At 51.8% G+C, this 20,884-nt stretch overlaps 1 protein-coding gene and 1 long non-coding RNA gene across 4 annotated transcripts; both read right to left on the reverse strand.

Annotated features, from left to right (window-relative positions):
* Positions 1-459: 459 nt before the first annotated feature.
* Positions 460-18,124, reverse strand: SH2D5 (SH2 domain containing 5). 3 transcript variants are annotated; one of them, XM_042831680.1, is made up of 9 exons: positions 18,038-18,124; positions 17,851-17,931; positions 17,681-17,755; positions 17,353-17,496; positions 17,071-17,265; positions 16,159-16,348; positions 14,240-14,342; positions 14,014-14,173; positions 13,269-13,427 (listed from the first exon to the last, which is right to left on the reverse strand). In XM_042831680.1, exons 1-9 carry the CDS (start codon positions 18,122-18,124, stop codon positions 13,269-13,271), a joined length of 1,194 nt encoding a protein of 397 aa, XP_042687614.1. The 3 variants fall into 3 exon arrangements, 1 of the variants encoding a protein (XP_042687614.1); XR_006170990.1 differs by lacking the exons at positions 13,269-13,427; positions 14,240-14,342; positions 16,159-16,348; ... (3 more) ...; positions 17,851-17,931; positions 18,038-18,124 and adding exons at positions 460-3,383; positions 3,468-3,598; positions 5,438-5,522; positions 6,567-6,731 and having other exon boundaries at positions 14,014-14,078; XR_006170991.1 differs by lacking the exons at positions 13,269-13,427; positions 14,014-14,173; positions 14,240-14,342; ... (4 more) ...; positions 17,851-17,931; positions 18,038-18,124 and adding exons at positions 460-3,383; positions 3,468-3,598; positions 4,681-4,863.
* A 1,319-nt stretch (positions 18,125-19,443) lies between these two features.
* Positions 19,444-20,881, reverse strand: LOC122167172. Its single transcript, XR_006170977.1, has 3 exons — positions 20,765-20,881; positions 20,445-20,625; positions 19,444-19,507 (listed from the first exon to the last, which is right to left on the reverse strand). It is a non-coding gene; the product is annotated as an uncharacterized LOC122167172 (long non-coding RNA).
* Between the last annotated feature and the right edge of the window lie 3 nt (positions 20,882-20,884).

Consider the following 20,884-nt stretch of genomic DNA (forward strand, 5'->3'; position numbering starts at 1 on the left):
TTTCTAACTTATAATTAATAATTGGGATGAGATTTTATCTGGAAAGAGAATTCCACATTTGTTTAAATGGAAGACTTGACACATCATCCCATGAATTACTGAGGCTTCAAATGCGCTTAAATTTTCACCATGTGTTCCCTGTCCCAAGCTAACAAAGTCACGGGATTCCTATTTTAGATGAAAAAGGTGCCATACTTCTTTGGTAACCTAAATTAAGCAAGTTCTTAACGTGCAGATTTCTGAGGCATAGGCACGTTTTCAAAACTCCTCTGATTCTGCCTCATGTAATCAGAGCAAAACTGATTTTCAAGCATGCCTAAGATGTAAGGGTGCTGCTTATGTATATAAAAACAATATGCGTTTATATATAGATTTTTATATTTTTTAATATATTTGCACAGCTCATTTTCTTGGGTGATCAGAACGGGTGCTGCCGAGGATGCAGTGAGCAGTGTCAGTCAGTGGAGGGAGTCGCATCCTCTCCCATAACAGACAAGCTCCTCTCGGTGTCCTGCTACACAACAAGGCAGCCAGCTTTTAAAACCCTTGGGGACGGGGGGGAGTTTGAGAACGCTGGAGTCGTGGAGCAAGTTTGTTCCAGCAGTTCCTAAAAATGCGTGCAGTGGAGCTGGACTCGGTGATCCCTGTGGGTCCCTTCCCACTCCAGAAATTCTCTGGGTCTAATCAACATCGTAGGTACTAACGCATGCACACATGGCATGTTAGACACAGGTGCCATCATTCTGTAAATATACTACCCTAAGGTATCTCATTAACATTAAAAAACGGATAAGCAGAGAAGGGAAAATGGTTGAGGAAGTGTGGAACTAAGGAGTGAAAAAGCCATCCTGAGAATAATCCCAGTGAATGCTCCCCGAATTGGAAACAGGGAACTGTTTTTGCAGGCTCACCTTCTTCTGCATCTTCTGCAGAAGTTTGCTCTAGGCTCAAACCTCCTCCTGGACATTAAGAAGAACCAAATCACTGCTGTCATCATCAAATTTCTGCAGCATAGCCGCATCCTCTGCTCATCTGCAAACTTTTTCCAATGTTACGCTTCTCCTTGAGGTCCTTGTTTTCAGCCTCTTCCCCCCTTACCACTTGTTCTGGTGCTTCTGTTTGCTGAGCATTACAAGGAAGCATTTGTGTAGCTGTGAAGGATGAACTTCTGTACCTGAACGATGCTTGAGACAACACCATACAGAAATAGCGACTCCTTGGGAGATTTGCTGTCCCGAGTAATCCTGGCAAATTCCACGTGTCATAACAGTTTGCTATATATGAACTCCGTGTGAGTATACATGTCAGAAACATGACGACAAAGGTGATCAGAATAACAAGTGCAACTGAGAGTGTGTCTACATGCACAGAATTGCTTTTTTATTTAAAAAAAAACCCAATGTTTTTAATAAACTCCAATATATAAATTCCAATGTGGAATTTATATTTCAATTATTATTTCTCGTTTGGAAAGGCTCTCAGAGCAAGCACAGGAGGTGCTGAAATGATGCAAATATATTTCAAATGGCAGATGTTGCAGTGGTAAGGCTGTAAGCGATAATATAGTTTCTTCTTTGGAGCAGTACTATCAGATGGATTAAATGATGTGGGCTACCTCAGCATAGCCACCTGTGTGCAGGCACAGGCCCATGTTTTAAACCAAGCTTATCTCACACTCACACTGCACAGCCCCACACACTGACATGGGTGTGAAGCAAGCCCTGCAGGAGTCAGGACTGCTGTTCTCACAGCACTGTGACTATCCAAGCAGGCAAGGGGTTTGTAGGTAGCCTGAGGCACAATGGAACACTGCAGACTCTTCGACAAACATAGCAGTGTTCCCTTTATGCCAGTCTGGGTGTGCACCAGCCTGACTTCTTAAGGGCAAAAGTGATTTAGTCCTGGCAATCTTACACCAGCAGTAAAACTCCTGGAAGGGAGATAAATATTCAACAGAGTGCTGAGTGCAGGCGTTCTGCTAATCTCTGGTGTGAATTCAGATCCCAGGCTGCTCGCCCCTTGTGCCACTGCACTGGTGTGGCAAACAACTCCAGGCACCCCTTCCTGGTGCAGCTGATGCCTCTTCAGACAAGGCACACTGAACTCCTGAGCTGCTAGCTGCTCTCTTTGTCTGCACTGACATCTGTATCAAGGCAAACAGGTCAGGCTCACCAGCACCGACTCAGATTGGAGAAAATCCTACTGCTGATAAAGCCTGTACTGATAATAGCCTCTTAATGATCTTCAAACCCATCAGAAAGAACTCATTCTCCACCAGAGATGACCTGCTATTCTACTTCCCTGCAGTTGCCAAAGCTTTCAGTTTTGTTTGCTTAATGCAGGACTGAATCCTGCTCTGCTGACTCTCAGCCACCCTGTGGTATAAAGCATTTAAAAGGTGACATTGAAAATTCCACACCTGTGGAATCAAACCCTCCTGCCTAATCTGCAGCCAACTCTGATTTTAACAATGCAGTTGGCATTTTTCCTCCCTTATCACAGGAAGAAAAACTTCAGGCACTAAGACTATTAAAATTTGATATACCGTCAAAACAAATGGTTTCTTTGGAGCCATCTCCATCAACAGACACAACTCCTCACAAATTGCAGACAGTGCTATCCTAGATTTGTTAATAGCTCCTTTTGCAGTGGGAGAGGCCCATCACAGTGAGCGTGTCTCATGGGAGCTGACAGAGATCAGCGACATGGAGATGTGACCCTGCACCCCTCACACCCCAGCCATGAGATTCAGGCCCCGGGTCTAATGCTGCCAATAACATTTTGTTCCCAGGCAATTTTAATGCCAGCTCTGGCTGAAGTCTTGCAGGTACTCTCAGATGCATGAATTAAAGGCAGAAGTGATAGTGATCTCAGTGACAATGGAGAGTCTCTCAGGAGAACTCTCAATGAGAGTTCATCATTATGGCATTAGGCATCAGAGTACTGCACCTAGCAGCTATTTGTCTGCTCCAAATGGACACAGTTAATTTGGGGATAAAGAATGTGCATCTGCTTGATTTTGCACTGCACAGAACACATAGCTGAAGTTGAGCAGTCATGCTGCTGTGCAAGCAGGATTCAGGACAGCCAGCAGTGACTGCTGGCAGGGTCCAGCAAGATGGAAAGACAAAAGTAGGGAACCTGCTTTGGCAGGGGGGTTGGACTCGATGATCTCTGGAGGACTCTTCCAACCCCTACAATTCTGTGATTCTGTGATTGCTTGTTGCCTGTGTGCAACAGGAGGCAGTTATCAGAAGCAGCCACTGAGCTGGCAAGCACCTGCTGCTGCTCCACAGGGGCTGAAGTCCCTTCTGGTATGACAGCTCCTCCACTCCGGCGTTCCCATCGCCAGCACCTCGCACAGCTTGAGGCACTGCTGAGTCCTGAGGACAAGAAGAAACAAAAGGCTGCATCTCTGAAAAGATGCAGGGTGAATCCTGGAAGAGTCGAAGAGTGACACTGCCCACCTGGGTCTCTTCAGCCTGGGAGGGAGAAGTGGACTGCAGGGAACCTTGACTGATGTCAGTTCTTCATCTGCTGCAGCAGGAGTCTTCAGGCAAAGGTGTCTCAGTAGGATTAGTCTCAGAATTCACAGCAGCTGAAGAATAAAAGAGCAAATACCTGCAATGTAAATAGTGAGCTCTGCATAGAATATAAATCTGTGAAAACATCACCAAACCTTCCGCAAAAGCTGAAAGCTGTTTGTTTGGCTGGGAGAAGTCTGTTTGTTATTTACCTTCTTAGGTTGGTAAGTAAAAACCATCAGAAACCTAGAGGGCAAGTCAGGCAAGGAATACAGATCTTACAGGGCTGGGAAAACCCTGAACCTCACATTCACATAGAAACCTATTTCAGAAGTGCAGGGGGTACATGCTTGTAGTCAGAGGGAAAACAATAAACCTTTCACCTTAGAAAGTGGTAGCATCAAGAATTTAGAATATGGTTGCAAGGATTAATATTGGACAAAACGTGCTGTGTAAGCACATTACAAAACATGCTCTGAGGCACCGCGGGAGTATAAATGAAAAATGATAATGAATTGGATAGCTGGCAACTCTTTATAGGTGCATGACAGGAATACCTGCCCTGCAGCAAAGCGATGGTGTTGATAATCCACCAGGAAACCAAGAGCTGCATCAGATTTGTATGCGACGGAAGATACTGCTGCAGCCTGCTTGTCTGGGGCATGTGGGTTGTGGGAAGCCAATCAGATCAAGGCTGCTGCCTGCTGAGACAGCTCTGCAGCATAAACCTCTGTTCAAGAGGAATGCTGATCTAAGGCAGAGAGAACTCACAGCTGCATGGGCAAAATTCCATTTTGTTGCCTTAGGGCTTGCAGGGCAGGGCCAGGCTGGTCTTGACATGGAAAAGAGCTCAGGGAAATAGGGAAGCTGGGACAGAGTCTCGCAAATGGCTCAGAAGGCAGTCACACTCCTGCTGTCAATACGAGAGAGGTAGAGCAGGGGCTGCGACGCTTGCTGCAGCAGTTGTCAGTGCCTCTTCAGAGGCTGCAGTGGCTGCCACAAATCAGAGTGTGCAAGAAACCTTCTGTTTCAGCTCATTCCCAAAGGCAACCCCGCAGTGTCTGAACAGCACCAGGGCACCATGGCTCTGTGCTGTGCACCCTGTGTGTCTGAACAGCACCATCACTCTGCGCTCTGCACCCTGCCTAATCCACACCTGCTTCCTTCCTGAGGTTCTCCTCGAGGGCAGACAGCTTGAGACCACAGCAGATCCTTAGGTTATGATGCCTTATTCAAGGCAGGCACGGGACTTCTGCTTCACTTCATGCTGGCCTTTAGCTGGGCCAGCATCTCTTCCTTCTCCTGGGCACAGCAGAGCCTGGTGCAGCAGCACTGCTCCTGCCTGTACACAAGGTCACAGCTTACATCCACCCCAGTAAAACTGTACTCATTGACATTTTCCTGTGGCTGAAATGGATGCAGCATTGATGAAAGGTGACAGGCTAGCCCTACAAACTGCTTTTTGGGCAGATGTGGTGCCCTGGAAAGGGCTTTGTAACAAGTGAGGACAAAGTTCACTTCCTTCTGGTCCCTCTACTTCTATCTTCTCTACCAACTCCTCATTCTTCCACTTGGCTCCATCTCTCCTCCTCATCCTTCTGTTCCTAATGTCTTTCCCCCCTCCATTGATGGAACAAATTTAAACATCACATGTAATTCACTCTTGTTACATGTGCTTCAAGGAAATCCTGGAAAGCCCCACTCGTCTGGAGATGAAGTGGAGTGAACAATAATGAGAGGAAATGATATTGTAAATAAGGCCATAAGAAACAAGCCAAGGACAAAAAAAAAAAATGTGATGACAAATATACTGGAAAAGCTTACGTCCTATTTGCAGTAAGGACTATAAAAATCCACAAACTTCAGTCAAAGACAGTAGGACATATCATACGATTGAATCCCTGCTGCCTTACTTCTCTGATCAGCTGCTTCTCTGCTTCAACATCAGGAGGAGAGCTGGCTTCCCTTCCAAGTGAGCAGCCTCGGCAGGTGGAAGCCCTGCAAAGCAAAGCAGCAATAAAATCATGCACAGTTACTGGGTGGGACTGCCTGTGGAGTGCCTGGAAACAGAACAAAGGAGCTCGTTGCCAGCAAAGAATATCGCCATCCATGTGCTCCTTTGCACTGCACTCATGTGCCAGAATCTGTGCTGCTAAAATGCCCACTGGCCACCAGCTCCAGAGGTGTGGGGAGAGGAATCAGCGCCGAGCAGAGCAGGAGCTTCAGGTATATGAAAGCAAATATGTCTGATCTCTGTCAGAATAACAGGAGATCTGTTTCCCAAACCATGTTAACAGATTTGGAAGATAAAATATACTGGGAAGGAGATTAAAAAGTGCAGGGAAATTCCTCCTGTCTTCTCAGCTGTTTTTGAAAGGCAGCAGAAAGGGGAAAAGAGAAAAATCCTTCAGCCTCTCATAACAGTTGACCTTTGTCACAACTCTCAAGAGATGATCAGGTCCCAAAAGATTGCTCCCAGGTTTCCTATTCCTGCTGCCCAGCACAGTGGGTCTGCTGAGGGTGAATCCTTGACGAGAGGACAGAGCATTCTGTAAGGAATGCTGTTAGCGAGGCAAAAACTTCCTGTAGTGCCAAAAGTTCACAGTTCAGGATAACAGGAGCTAATGCTAATTAATACTAATTAAACAGAATGCTAATTAAAAAAAAAAAAAAAAGTATAATTGTATTTAATTGTATTTAATTTTACATTGTTATTTCTCCACCATCTTTGCTCTGCCAGCTGAAATCCCTTTTCTGTCGACCAAATTCTACCCACACTAACCAAAAAGAATCAAGGATTTGAATCCTATCAGCATTTTCTAACAAAATTAGTCATTATTGAAAACTAGAGAAACTATTAGAGAATTAAGATGTTCTTTACTGCTGGAATAAGGTCATTTTGACAATACTAAAAGAAGAGCACATTACCAGAATGGACACCTCTTCCTGCAATGGATGAGGTGAGATCTGGTGAGCATTTTACTTGCAAAACCACTTTTTTTGGTCAAAGATAAAACAGCTCTAAGGCTGAGGTTTTCTTACCTGACAAATTATTCACATTCATTTCTTCAGCTAGAATGGCCTTCAGCTTCTTAATCTCCTCCTGATATCCCTCAGCAGAGCATCCGTGATACAGGACTTGTTCTTGATGTTTTTCACTCGATTTGCATAGCACAGGACTGAGGCGTTCATCATAGCTGTTGTCAGCTGGAGATAAGCATGCTACCATCAGGGCCTCATATTCCCTCCCAGGGAGCCATGCAGCAGCCTGGTCAGCTTTGAGTTGTGGTGGGGATGTGTCTGCACCTGCCATCAATGAGGACTGAGAGCACAGAGGGAGGGAAGGGCTGATTTTAGTGGCCTCTTTGCTCTGCTCTCCTGTAGTTCCAGTTTCTGACTGTCTCCTGCTTCCTGCCTGGTTCACTACATTAAGATTTGCGGCCCTAAGGTGGGCCTGCCCTCTCTCATCTGCAAGAAAATCATTCCAAGTTAGGCGCTACTCAGGAAGCAGCATCTCAATGGTCAGGAACCAGAACAGGCACTTAATCACAGAATCACAGAAACACCAAGGTTGGAAAAGACCTACAGGATCATCCAGTCCAACCATCCACCCATCACCAGTAGTTCTCACTACACCTCAACACAAAATCCAAATTAGTTCCTTGAACTAACGTGATGCCACAAGTCTCCTGTTAGTAAGGCAGACACTTTAGGAACCCTGCAATTTCACCAGCTCCTTACCACACTCAGCTTCATACCCATCTTTCGTCAAATCAGGCATATTGTCCACAGCACTCAGATCCCTGTGCCCCTATCATCCCTCATGATTGCATCCCGAGTTCAAGGGAATTGCTCCTTCGGCGCTCCGAGCTCCAATTTGCACCAGGGAACAGTTTGACCCATGTCTGCTCACTTCTAGGCAAACTTCTACAAAACCTCACCTTGAATTTAATCAGGAATTAAACCTTATGGATGTGGATGTGGAGGATACCTAAACAATGAATAATCTGATGCACGGGGGAAAGGTTTGTAATGAGAAATAAAGGCATGAGAAACAAAGGAAACCCACTGCCCTGGGGTATTTCACTTACAGCAGTGGGTTATTAACTGCAGAGCTTACCATTTGCAGCAGAGCACTGCCTCACAGCACACGCTCTGACATGTCTGGACATGGAAGAATAGGGGAAAAAAGAAAGAAGAAAAAACAAACAAACAACAATAGAGCTTAAACAGAGCACCCTCTCACCATTCTTTCTGATTGCTGGGGTTAAGGGACTGTTACAAAACATAGGTTTTTGAACTCTTTCCTTCCCTGTCCCAGCTTATGTAGACAACAAATAAGTCACTGTGGTCATTGTCAGAGTCCTTTTACCCAAGGAGGCTGTTTGCTTCCATTGCAGAGCTTTGTGGTTTGGTTTCCACCTTGTAACAAGGTCCCCAGACTCACTGAAATTCCTGCAGGTGTTGCCTGTCTCGTCCACACGCAGCCCATCAGCTGCTCCTGGTGGCAGAAGCACCAGCTCGATCTAAAACATCTTCCTGCTGAGCAAATCAATCCCTAAACACAACATAAAGGGGTAAAATAGCTGCTACTCCAAACGCCCTCAACATCAGGTGGTGCCTTGCGTGTTTTGCACATCTGCAGTCAGAGCCCCGTGCTCACCAACATCCTGTTTCTGAACTTTTGTTTGGAAATAAAGCTCACATAGTTGTGAGGAGCTTCTTTAAAACATTAAGCACCTGCAAATTATAACATCCTACATGTGCAACTGGAAAATAAGTTGCAACTTACTCACACACTTCTTTGAGAAGCCTAAAGATGGTAACATAAATACCTGTTCATTTAGGAGCCCTGCACCCAACACAAAACAGGAGTGTAAACGCTTCATTTTCCTTGTCAGGCTTAAAGTTGGGGCTTGACATAACCACATAATGCAGGGATCAGCATCCACCAGCTGTGCTAATTGAGACATTCCATGAACCCAACACACATCACTTTGGGCAGATGTAAATGAGATACTCTCATTAACAGCTGGAACTACCATTTAGAAAGACATTATGCAACTTTCCTGATGGCTGAAACACCTGTGGAAGAGAACACAACCAAGCTGTTCAGGGCCCAGCTGGGGTCAAGGATGAGACAGAATACAGGAGATTAATTTCTTTCTTAGTCCCTGAGGAAACCTTTCAAGGTCCTTGTCCAGATGCAGTAGGCAGCTTTGTCAGCTAAAGAAATGACAGCTGAAATGAGATACTTGGGAAAGGAAAATTAGTCACTAAAACATCATTAAGGGACTCTTTTATTCTATCTTTAAACCCAGATTAGTTGTTTGCTTAAAAGACGTGCCCCATAATTCAGCTAAATGAAGGAATCCTTGTAAGAGAGGTCAGACGAGGGAGAGAAGGATACAAGTTTCTCAAGGCTTTGCAATGTCTGAGCTCCAAGGCAGTGTATTGGCTGTGAGTCCTAGTGGCCTTTGCTAGAAATAAAGGCTTTAGAAGATAAAAGAAGGAGAACAAAACATGTTTCCAGATTGAGTGCAAGACATTTCAGCCCGAAGGGGAACTGAGGAGGAAAGATTTTGAATATTCAGCCATCTCACTCTACAAAGCATCCCAGTGTCAGGGCACCATGCTGATTTCTATGGACCAAAGTCACGTATGCTCCAACTTCTGCCTGGGGGCTGAATGGTTGGATCCCTCTGGTTGCGTGGATGCAGCACATCCAGCTCCTACCTATGGTGCAGACTTCTATATGGATGGTAAAGATGGAGCAGGAAGAGCCCTTGTTCATCACAGCGTTCCTCTGGTCTGCCTCCACAATCTGCTCACTCTGCACCACGCTGTGCGCAGGCTGCAGGGAAAGCCCCTCCACGCACAGCACCTTTCCAGGTGTGCCTTCAGCTGCAAGCAGGGACAGCACAACACAGGACAGGAGGGGGAGCAAGGCTGCAGAAGGGTGTGCAGAGGGCTGCCCACCAGCTTTCAGACCACACAAAAAGAGGGAACCACCTTTACAGCCAAAAAGAGTGAAGGTTATGAACTTGCTGATGGATTCAGCCATCTCCCAGGACACAAGCAACCCAACTTCTCTGCACTGAGCTGCCTTCTACCTCCTCTATTATTAAGCAGCATATTTTAAGATGAACAGAAATGTTTTTCACCTATTATGGCAAAGTCTCTAATATATATCATCAGTCATAGGGAGCTTTTTAAAACCAAAGCACCGATTCAGTAATCAGATATTGTTACTGGTGCTGTACTGAACCCCTCCGTTCTGAGAGGGCGCCTGATTCGCACCAACGCAGTTCCCCAAATCACACCATCGCACACAGGCAGACTATGTATTTTTTTTCCTCCAGATGAGTTCATTTATCCGATGCTCTAAAATCACATCCAGGCACCTGGGCAGTGTTAAATGACTAATGGCATCTTTTCAAAACCATCAAAGGAATCACTAAATCGTGCAGAAGAAAACACGCAGCACACTGAGAAATGATTGAGGTGTTCAAAGTATCGAACAGTCCATCAAACCTACATTTAAAAAAAACCAAAAACACAAAATAACTGAGAACAGTGCACTCCCACATGAGCTCCTTCTGAAAATCCATCCACGCTGGGAATTTTAAATGAGAGGAATTCATTTGCACCAGCTGTGTTACACCCCACATCCGCTGAGCTCATAACCAAAACCTGATGGTGCCAGCAGGGATCATCAGGGATGCGATAGATCATAGCATGGTTTGAGTTGGAAGGGACCTGTAAAGGCCACCTGGCCCAACTCCCCAGCAGCAATCAGGGACACCCACAGCTCCTTTGGGTGCTCAGAGCACAGATACTGCCTTTGGGTGTGTGAGCTCCGAACACCTCGAGATGTTTTGGTGACGCTACAGGAAGGGATGTAAAAAAAAAATCGAGGCAAAATGGAGCAAATCCTTCTGAAAACTGAACTCAGCAGGATGTTATCCTTGTTTATGTCACTGCAAAGCTGTGCCTGCCCTGAATTAACCCAGTTCAGAACCACAGCCAGGTTGGTTGCACACCATGACTTCTGACTGCACTACAGGAGAACTGGCACAGCTGCACTCCAGGGTGCCACAGAGGCCTTTCCAGGGCTGTCTACAGCCTGGCCACGCTGTGCTCCTACCAGAGCTCCTACTACCTGCTCTTCTGTCAAAGGACTTCGTTCCACAGCTGGCAGCTGAGTCTCGGGGCTTCAGACTGTACAAAATCACTGATGTTAAAAGGCAAGGGAACAAAGACACAGGATTTCAGAGGAGATTAGCAGGCTCTGGGGCTCAGAAGAAAGCTGTGGGTCAGCCCAGGCCTTCTGCCTCCACAGGACACGGCTGGACTCCTTGCTAGAGGAAGCAGTGAGGCTGGTGGCTGTCCCCATAGCGCTGGTGTTTCCCTGGAAACCGCTGTGCCCGAGTCCTGCCCTCCTGGTGCCAACTGCAGTCGTCATGGAAACCTGTGTCACTGCTAATGGGGAACAAAGAATGGGGATTTGCAGCAAGCGTGGTCTAAATCAGCACTGAGCCCCTTTTCTGCCTTCTCTCTCCCAATGTAAGCACGCTCGGAAAGCAAAGCAGGGCGCTGCCTGCAAGAGGATTTGGCTTCATGAAGGCAGGAGCCCATGTAGCACCGCCTCCAGGCTGCAGGCACTGCTGGTCCCTTCCAGTGCAGCGCTTCCATGCCCCACATGTGCTGCCGCTGCGGCTTTCCCTCGCAGGTGGGCCTGCAGGGGAGCAAACTGGGGCAGAAGATTTGCAGGTGCCCCCAGGAATACATGCAAAAAGATCTGCGAAGACTCTAAGAGGGGCATTTTGTAGGGTCATTTCTGCCACTTGGTTGGGATTTCAGTGCATTTTTTCCTCTGGCCTTCCTGGCTTCAGCTCCAACATGTGCTTGATATCGGCTCCTAGAAGGTCTCTTATGTCCTCACTGTAAATCTCCAGGCAGGAAGTTCTCACCAAGAATCTGATGGTTTCAGCACGCTGTACAAAACAGGAATGAATTCAGGAGGAGGTTCACAGCATGAAGGCAAGCAGGCAGCCCGCAGAGTGCCAGCTGGGCACCCACCTCCCTGCTGCACCTCCTCACACCTCCCATGGCATTTCATGCTCGGGTATGACTACCAAACACATTTGCTTCCAGGCCTTAAATATCTCAGGCATGCAGGACTGTATTTCTGTAGGGTTCTATGACAGAGCCAGTACTGAGGTGACTGAAATGCTGCGCTCAGTTAAATCAGCACCCTGCTCCGAGTACAGACATCATGGTACTTTGCAACACCTGACACTGCAGCTCTGCTGGAACCAAATCTGCCCTGATGGTCACACAGCACAGTTTTACCAGCAGTGCAGCTGAGATGGGAGAAGTTACTTCCAGAAGTGAAAAACAGACAAATGGCAGCAATTCACTGAGAATCCAAAGTCTGTCCCCATCCTCTCTCCCAAGTGCACTCCTTCTTTGGGGTGTTCCGTCTGCCTGCTGCTCCCCTGACGTGTTTAGGGTTAAAAACAGTGCTTTGGTTAAAGCACTGAACTGAAATGATAATATCATCACAGCTCTCTGACAACTGCAATTTTGGGAGAAAAGAAGAACAGAACAGTGTGGATATTACTCCTCCATTTCCCAGAAGGGCTGCCAGCATAAATGCTTCAATTCCTACAGATCAGGGAGCATTATGCTGTAGAAGGTGCAGAAATTGTCTTTGTAGGTACCGCACGACATTACAACAGGATCTCTTCCACATTATCACACACCTGTGTGCTCTCAAAAACGCGTTCCAGTGAGAAAAATAAAATAAACCAACCACAGAACGGCCTGCAGGTGGGTGGTGAAAACTGCAGGGGCAGCTGACAGTGCTGAAGGCCGGGACTGTTTTGCCATAGGGCAGGAAATCTTCAGGAATATGGATTCAAGCAGGATGCCAGCTGAGTGCAAGGCCAGCAGCAAGCAGGCATCACTGCCATTCATTCCTGTTTTGGAGAGCCACGGCAGGAACAGAAGGCATCTGGGACTTCCATCTTACACCTATCACTGGCCATTCTGTCCTTGTAGCTTCTGCTAACAGCAGAAGTTGGGTTGACCTGTTGGTTTTCAGTGGTTGTGTTTGGTTGGGGTTTTCTGGGCTGCTTTTCCCCTCCCAGCCGCTCACCTGCTGACACACCAGCAGGCACCGCGCATCCCCTCGCAGCTTCTGCTTCGCTTCTCCAGCAGGAAGAGATTTCCCACCTCCTCCAAGGCGTCCCGCTGGGCCGCACGAACAGCCCGACGCCCTCAGCAGCGCTGCGGGTCACCCTTCTCCTCAACCTCGTTCCCGTGCCGGAAAAGCAGAGCCCTGCCGGCCCCATCTCTCGGCTCTCCGTCCCGGCTCAGCCCTGCACCGCTACAGCCCAACCCCCTCTCTACTTAATCCCCCGTGGTTTCCGACGCCGCTACCCACGGCCCGCCGAGGCCGAGGCCCGGTCAGCAGGACCGCCGCTTGAGGCCCCGCCTCGCGGGTCACGTGCCGCAGAGGGCGCGCGCGGGAAGACGGGCGAACGTGCGGCGTGGTGTGCGCGTGCGTGGAGCCGCGCGGGGGGGAAGGGGTGGAAGGGGCTGTGCGCGGTGTGGTCGCGTGAGCGTGGGGCTGCAGCTGGACGGATGCAAGAAGGAGTCCGGAGCAGCGCGGTTGCGCAAAGCTGTTTATTCGCGGTGTGGCCGTGGGGCTCCGTGCGGTCGGAGCTGCGGTCCGCTCTAACCGCGCTCGTGCTGCACCAGGGCCGGGCTGTCTTCGTCCCGCTGCTCGTAGCCGGGGTTGCGGCGCCCCACGCTCAGGCGGCAGAAGCAGCCCCTGGGTACTGCCGAGTAGTGCGCGAGCAGCGCCGGCATGGAGCGGAATTCGGCGTGGGAGTGCTGCAGGAGAGAGGCGCCGGTGTGCCGGTGCACCGATGCGTGCTTGCACTGTGCAACCAGGAAGGGAATCACCAGTGCTCCGTGCACTCATGCTCTAAAGAAATGCGCTGAAGCACAGTGTGCCCCTGCGTTCACGCACCCCGATGCCCTGAAGGACCAGCGAACCACGCACCCACCCATCTTGCACCAGTCCAGCTTGGAACCAAAAGCGCTCGTGCACGTACGTGTGAATTCCTCATGCAAGCGCACCCTCGTGCACCCACACACCGGTGTGACGCAGCACACTGCATTGGTGCATCCATGCAGTTGGTGCACAGGTGGGTGCAGGTGCACAACAACGTGTTCACACCGGTGCATGTATGTGCGCAGGGAGCTGGTGGAGTCTCCTCTGGAGATGTTCCACACCCGCCCGGACGCCTGCTTGTGCGACCTGCTGTGGGGAACTGCTTTGGCAGGGAGCTGGACTCGACGATCTCTGGAGGCCCCTACGGTTCCGTGGTCCCTATGCACACACGCACCCGTCCACGAACGCATCCGTGCGTGCATCCCCGACCCGCACACCGACAGCACGCAGCCCCCCGCTCACCTCCACGCAGAAGCGGCCCTGCCGCGTCCGCAGCACGCAGTACGGCACGACTCCGCAGGGCGCGCGCACCCACAGGCACCAGCGCGGGGCGCCGCCGGGCTCGCCGCGCAGCAGGAAGGCTCCCGGCGCGTCTCCGTGCAGCAGCGCCACGCCGCCGGCCCTGCGGGGACGCGCGGATGGGTGCGGGGCCGGCCGGGGGCTGCGGGGCGGGGAGGCGAGCGCTCACCTGGCGATGCCGGCGAAGGCCCACACGCTCTCGGCGAGGGCGGCCTCGGTGTCAGGGAGCAGCGCCAGGCCCCGCGCGCTTCTGCTCTCCCATCCCGATGGGGCTGGGGGAGGTGGGGTGGGTGCCCGGCCCCAAACCCCCTCCTCACCCCCCAGGATTTCTCTTTGAGCCCAAATCCCATCCCTGGCCCCTCACTGACACCAAATGTGACCCCAGATCCCGTCCTTCCCACCGAAGCCTCTCCTGATCCCAAATATCCTCCTTGACCTTGAAACCTTCCTGTGACGCCCAAATCCTCTCCTCGATCTCAAATCCCCTCCTTGACCCCAAATTCCCCTTGACGACCTCATATCCCTTCATCGATCCCCAAATCCTCTCTTTACTCCAAAATCCTATCCCCAAATCCTCACCCCAAATCCCCTTACCAGCCCCAAATCCCCTCCTTGGCCCCAAAATCCTCTCTTTGAGTCCCAAATTCTATTCCTACACCCCAAATCCCCTCATCCCCCCAAGTTTCTTCTTCAGCCCTAAATCCTCTCCCTCACCCCCAAAATACTCTCTTCAACCCCAGATCTCTTTGACCCCCAAATCGCATCCTTGACATCACATCCTCTCCTTGATCCCAGATCTCCTACGTGACATCAAAACCTTTCTCTGACCCCAAAATCATTTCCTCTTTGAACCCGAAATCCCCTCCTTGGCACCCAAATCCTCACAGTAATCCCTATTTCCTATCATTCACACCAAATCCCCTCCTTGTCTCCCTCTTTTTGACCTTAAATCCCCTGCTTGACCCCCAAATCCTCTCATTAAACCCCAAATCCTATCCTTCATGCCAAATCCTCGCGTTGGCTCCAAAACCCTCTTTGACCCCAAATCCTTTCTGACTTCAAAATCCTATTCTCATCCCAAATCGCCTCTTCTTGATCCCAAATCTCATCTTTGACCCTGAATTCCCTCAACAACCCCAAATCCCCTTGTTGACACCCAAATCCTCTCAATGACCCCAAATCCCCTTGTTGGCCTCCAAATCCTCTATCTGATCCCCAAAATCCTCAACCTCTGACCCCTTCTGACCCCAGAATCCCCTCAAATGACTCCAGATCCTCAACCCGCAACCCCAAATCCCTTCTCTGACTCCAAAATCCCCTCCTTGATCCCAAATCCTCTCCTGAACCCCAAAATCCCCTTCCTGATCCGCCAGAATCCCACCTTGACCCCAAACCCCCTCAGTGGCCCCACAATACCCTCCTTGAGCCCCAAATCCCCATCTTGACCCCTAATGCCCTCAATGGCCCCACAATCCCCTCCTTAACCTCCAAATCCTCTCTTTGACCCCCTAAATCCTCTCCTCAATCTCAAGTCCCCTCTCTGACCCTGAAATCCCCATCTTGACCCCAAATTCCCTCAATGGCTCCACAATCTCCTCCCTGACCCCCAAGTCCCCTCAAATGTCCCGAATCCCCTCATTAGCCCCCCAGTCCTCTCTTTGATCCCCCAAATCTTCAACTTCTAACCCCTCTCTGACGCTAGAATCCCCTCAAACATCCTCAAATCCTCTTCTCAAGCCACAGTTCCCTCTCTGACCCCAAATCCCTTCACTGACCCCAAGGTTTCCTCCTCGACCCCCAAATCATCCCTTTGACTCCCAAAGTCCTCTCCTCCACCCAAATTCCTTCTCTGACCCTAAATCCCCTCAATGGCCCCGCAATCCCCTCTTTGACCCCCCAAATCCTCTCCTCAGTCCCAAATACCCAGTCTGACCCCAAGATCCCTTCCTTGATGCCAAATCCCCTCCTTGACCCCAGATCATCTCTTTGACGCCCCCGAGGCGCGGGCTGCCACCCAGGCCCCCCTCTGGGCCGCAAAGTGCCCTTTGACCCCGGCCCCCTCCCCGTCCCCACGCCCCCCCCACTCACCACCCTCTCTGTGCTGCAGTTGACTCTCAGCCCCGCAGTCTCGGTAGGCACCCGAGCGCAGCACTTTGCTGCGGATCGCCTTTTTGCGCACCAGCACTGGGGAGCAGTACGGGTTCCCTGGGTGCCAACCCGCAGCGCGGCCCTCGGCCTCCACCCGTCTCTCTTGGAGCAGATGCTGTGCAAAGACGTGCTGTGGAAATAGGCTGAGAGTTAAAGATGGAGCAAGGAAAGGCCGTGTGAGGAAGGGCCATGGAGTGTGCTGTGCAAAAGTGCTGTTCAAGAAGTGCTGTGCAAAAGTGCTGTGCAAAAGTGCTGTGCAAAAAGTGCTGTGCAAAACGCCATGAGATAAAGCCAGGCGGGGTGGGCTGTGCAAAATGCTCTGTGCAAAGATGTGCTGCGTACAACTGCGTGCTGGAAAAGGCCACGCAAAGAGGGGCTGTGCAAAACGCAGCACTGAAAACAGCAGGGGAAGCGCTGTGAAAGCAGCCTGCAAAAAGAGGCTTTGCTGACGTGCTGTGCAAAGTATGTGAAGCACCGTGGGAAGGAAGTTCACCTGGTGCAAAATCTGTGCAAGGAAAGGCTGTGCAAGACATGATGGAGAAATGCTGTGCAAAGATGCACCATGCAAGGATGCGCCGTGCAAAAATGGACTGTGCAAAGAATGTGCTGTGCAAAAATGCAGCATGCGAAAAAATGAGTCATGCAAAAATATGTTGTGCAAAAATGCATTGTGCAAAAGATCCGCTGTGGAAAGGTGCACCATGGGGAAAAAATGCACAATGAAAGAAACGCTCCTTGCAAAGGTGTGTCGTGCAAAGACGCTCTGCGCAAAGATGCACCACGCAGGCATTTCCCATGCAGTGTGCTGTGCAGCGATCCGTGCAGTGCTGCGCTGCAAAGGTCTGCACCCACCCCTGCACCCAGAGGTCCGAGGGCAGGCAGGCGCCGCAGGGACAGCAGCGCGTTGACGTTGCGCGACACCTCCTCGGGGTTGAGGGGCTCCCGCAGCAGCGGGGGGGGGTCGGGCTCAGCCGCCTGCAGCTCAGGGTGCGCCTGCAGGTAACAGAGCTGGAAGGAGCGGCACAGCAGCAGGTGCAGCACGTGCACCTGCAGGGAGAGAGGGGAGAGAGTCAGATTGATAACGCAGAAGTGATTGAAGCGTTCAGGGGTGGGAGGGTGGGAGCAGGCAGGCACCTCGCCTGGGGGGCCCACAAAGAGGTGGCAGAACAGTGAGCTGGGGGGGCTGCGAGGGTTGCGGGCCACGAAGGCGAACTGGCGCTCGGCGTGCAGGCAGGTGCTGTACAGGATGCGGCGCAGCGCGTGCGCCATCAGCAGCGTCTGCAGCGACAGCGGGGCCTGGCTGGGACCATGGTGTGAGCAGAGCCCGGCCCGAGCCTGGCTGCAAATGCTCGTCTGCAAAGCGGGCAGCTGCGCTCTGAGTGCTGCAGATCCCCCAGAGCACATCTTCAAAGTGGCATCCGGCACCCTGTGCATCACATCGCACATTGCACCCAGCACCCACCTCCCCGTCGGCTCCGTAGACCTTCAGTCCCTGCAAGCTGAACCTGAGCACCACAGGCTTCCTCCTGGGGCAATCCTGGCAGGGACACGGGGTGGTGGTGGGGTCCCCCTGCTGCCATCTGGCATCCCCCCACCAGCCGTGGGGATTTGAGGGCAATGGGGATGGCCCACCTGCAGCGCCCGCAGCTGCTCCTCCAGCTGCCCTGCGTGCTGCTGCAGCTCCAGCTCCTCCAGCATGAAGGAACCCACGTACTGGGGGGGGCGACAATCCCATCCTGCTTCAGCAGCCCCCCATGGGATTCCCCAACGACAAGGGGATGCGGCACTGTGGGTCACACCTGCACCCCAATGGCCTCACCTCTGCTGCCTTGGCGATGCCCCGGCTACGAGGGGGTGGTGGTGCCGGATCCGGCCCCCTCCCGTTGGCTGTCATCTTCTTCTTCATGGCAGCAGCTTCCTAAATCCTTACCGCAATGCAGAGGTCCCAAAATCCTCACCCCGATGCAGAAGTTCCCAAATCCTGACCCCATCACAGAAGTTCCCAGATCTTTACCCCAGTAAAGGCTCCTGGCTCCCAACCGCAACCTCACCCCAAGCACCATGCGAGGGTCCCCACGGCCCAGCCTCAGTGCAAGGGTTGGGATCCAGGAGCGTTGTGCAAGTGTCCCCAAATCCAGACCCTGCCCCCCAGTGCAAAGTCCCCATGTCCCAAACTCATCACCACATCACCATAACAGGGTTTTCTCATCCTCTGCCCCTAAGCTCCGTGCAGGGCTCCCACGTCCCAAGCATGATGCAGGCACCCACATCCTGATCCACCTGTGATGTCAGGGGTCCCCACACCCTGACTCCAAATAAGGTGCATGCGGCCCAAATGAGACCCAAGCAAGATCCACAGGTACCCAAATCCTGAACCCAGGCTGGGGTCCCTGCACCCTGGGGGTGGCAGCATCTCGTGGCAGGGGAAGGGGAGAGGTTAGCGGTAAGGATGGGCCTCAAAGGGGCTTCGGGGCTGAGACCCGTGCAACTCGTGACACCGCTGGCTGCAAAAAACACGGGTTGGGGGTCCAGGCACATCCCGGGTGGGCGCGGGCTCAGGGCTGCCCCATCTATTCCGGCACCGTTCGGGGGTCTTTCCCCCACCCCCAGCCAATCCGCAGGCAGGCAGCCCCCAAGCCCCGCCCCCTTTTTCCCACGCTCCATTTCTCAATGGGGCCCCCCAGCCCACCGCCACCGCCACCCCGCAGCTCCCCCAGGGAAGGATGCTGACCCCGAGAGGAGCTCGCCCACCACAGCGGGCCCCGTTCCCCCGCTCACGGGCAGCTCCAGAGAAACGCAGGCGAAATCCTCCGGTTCTCGGCCTCAGTCCGGCGCTTTCGTTCCCTGGGGGCTCCGCCGGGCGCGACGCAGGGATGCTCCGCAGGGATGCTCTGCAGGGATGCTCTGCCCTGCTGTCAGGCCCCCGCTGCACGCCAGGCCCCGCCAAGCGCGAGCCCACGGCGGGCACGGGGCAGGCAGCGAACTCCCATTTCCTGCCTCCGATCTGCCCGCGATGAATCACTGCAATTTACCTCCCCGTTTTCTCCGTCTCTTGGAAGCGACGGCGAGCAGAAAGGCTCGGGCTTTTTGGAAAACGCAGCTGCAACCCGTTGCTTTTTTTTTTTTTTTCCTTCTTTCCTTTGAGAAGCCGAGCCCTCTCCCCACTGCACACACGTGGCTGCACGCTCACCACCCCTGCCCTCCTCACCCCAATTCCCACCTTGCCCCCTGTCATCCGTCCACTCTGCTTTTGGTCACGTAGTCATATAGAAACAACGGAGGATGGCTCCTGCAAAGAAAGGGATGCAGCCATATGTAAAGCCAACGCCACATCCCAAAAACTCCAAGTTGTGCCCCAAAACCTCAGTGTTGCACCCCCGCATACCAACATTACGTCCCCCGAACCCAAAGACACATGCTCAAATCCTAACATTGTGCCAGGAAAACCCAAAAACGCTCTGACTGGGAGCACACAGCAGCTGCCCACAGCCAGAGACACTTGTGAAGGGAAGGCAACGCACTGGGGAGAAGGCGCAGCCCCAGCCTTTGGAGGCGCCTCTAAAAACCCCAGCGCCAGCCTTGGTGCACCCAAGGGTGTAAGGAAAAGGGCTGCCACCAATGCTGAGTGCTTTGAGACACCACAGAGTGCCCTGGTGGAGCCAGCAGCATTGAAACAGAGGAAAGAAAGGAAAAGAAGGACAGATGGGAGCGAGGGAACAACACAACAGAGCCCGTCTGGGCAGGAAGCAGGCTAGGGACACGCAGCAGAGCTGGCACAAAGCTTCCCAAAGAGAGCTGCTGCTTTCTCCTGGTGCCCCACTATGCTGTGCTGCAGGCTGAGCTCCCCATCCAGCCCCAGTGGAAAGCAGTTGCTGCTCCAGGCTGCCCTGGGAAGGCAGGTGGCCCAACCAGCAAAAAAAGCCACAACTAAAGAGTTTGGAGGTGACCAATGGCAGCTTTTAGCACAACCTTGGCAGCAAAATTAAATTGCACTCGGGTGCAAAGGATCAGAGCTGTGCAGGTGATTCAGCAGGTATTTTTTGGGTTGCTGGGGTGGAAACGTTACCCCAAAGAGGGAGTAGAGAGGTGCTGCAGGACAGCAGCTGGGAGGAGGACCCCATAGCCCCACAAGCATCCTAGAGAGAAGGTTTTATTCAGATCTGCCTTGGAGGAAACCACCACCAAAACCCCCTGTTTCAGTATGCAGCAGCAGGAGAGTCACTGACCAAAGTTAAGTGCTTTACAGCTCCCTGGGTCACTTGAGTGCCTTCCCTCTGTTTCATGTCAGCCACAGCTTTCATGAGCCTGCTCTCTGCATCCTTGCTCCAGGGCTGCGAGCAATGGAGGACATTTCTGTAAGAGCTTTTTAAACTCCCTGTTATTGGAGGCAGCACACTGAGGCCGCACCTGAAAAGGGTGAACAGAGTAAGGAGGCTTTTCCATTTTGCACTCATTTCTGAAGGCACTTCCACTGCCCCCAGCGTGGCAGATGCAAAGCTCTTCCCAAAAGCACGTTAAGCAAAGAGCTCATGCTTGAATCACTCACGTTGCCCCATTCAAGGGAAGTCCAGGATGCTCTGCTGCCAGCAGCGTACTCCTAACAAAGGCTTGCCTCTGCAGAGCACACTCACTGCAATTCTCTCCTCCCTGGGCTTCCAGGAGAAAG

The sequence above is a fragment of the Centrocercus urophasianus genome, unplaced genomic scaffold, assembly GCF_019232065.1.
Source record: "Centrocercus urophasianus isolate 14NV4802_14NV808 unplaced genomic scaffold, USGS_Curo_1.0 seq_36, whole genome shotgun sequence".
NCBI lineage: Eukaryota > Metazoa > Chordata > Aves > Galliformes > Phasianidae > Centrocercus > Centrocercus urophasianus.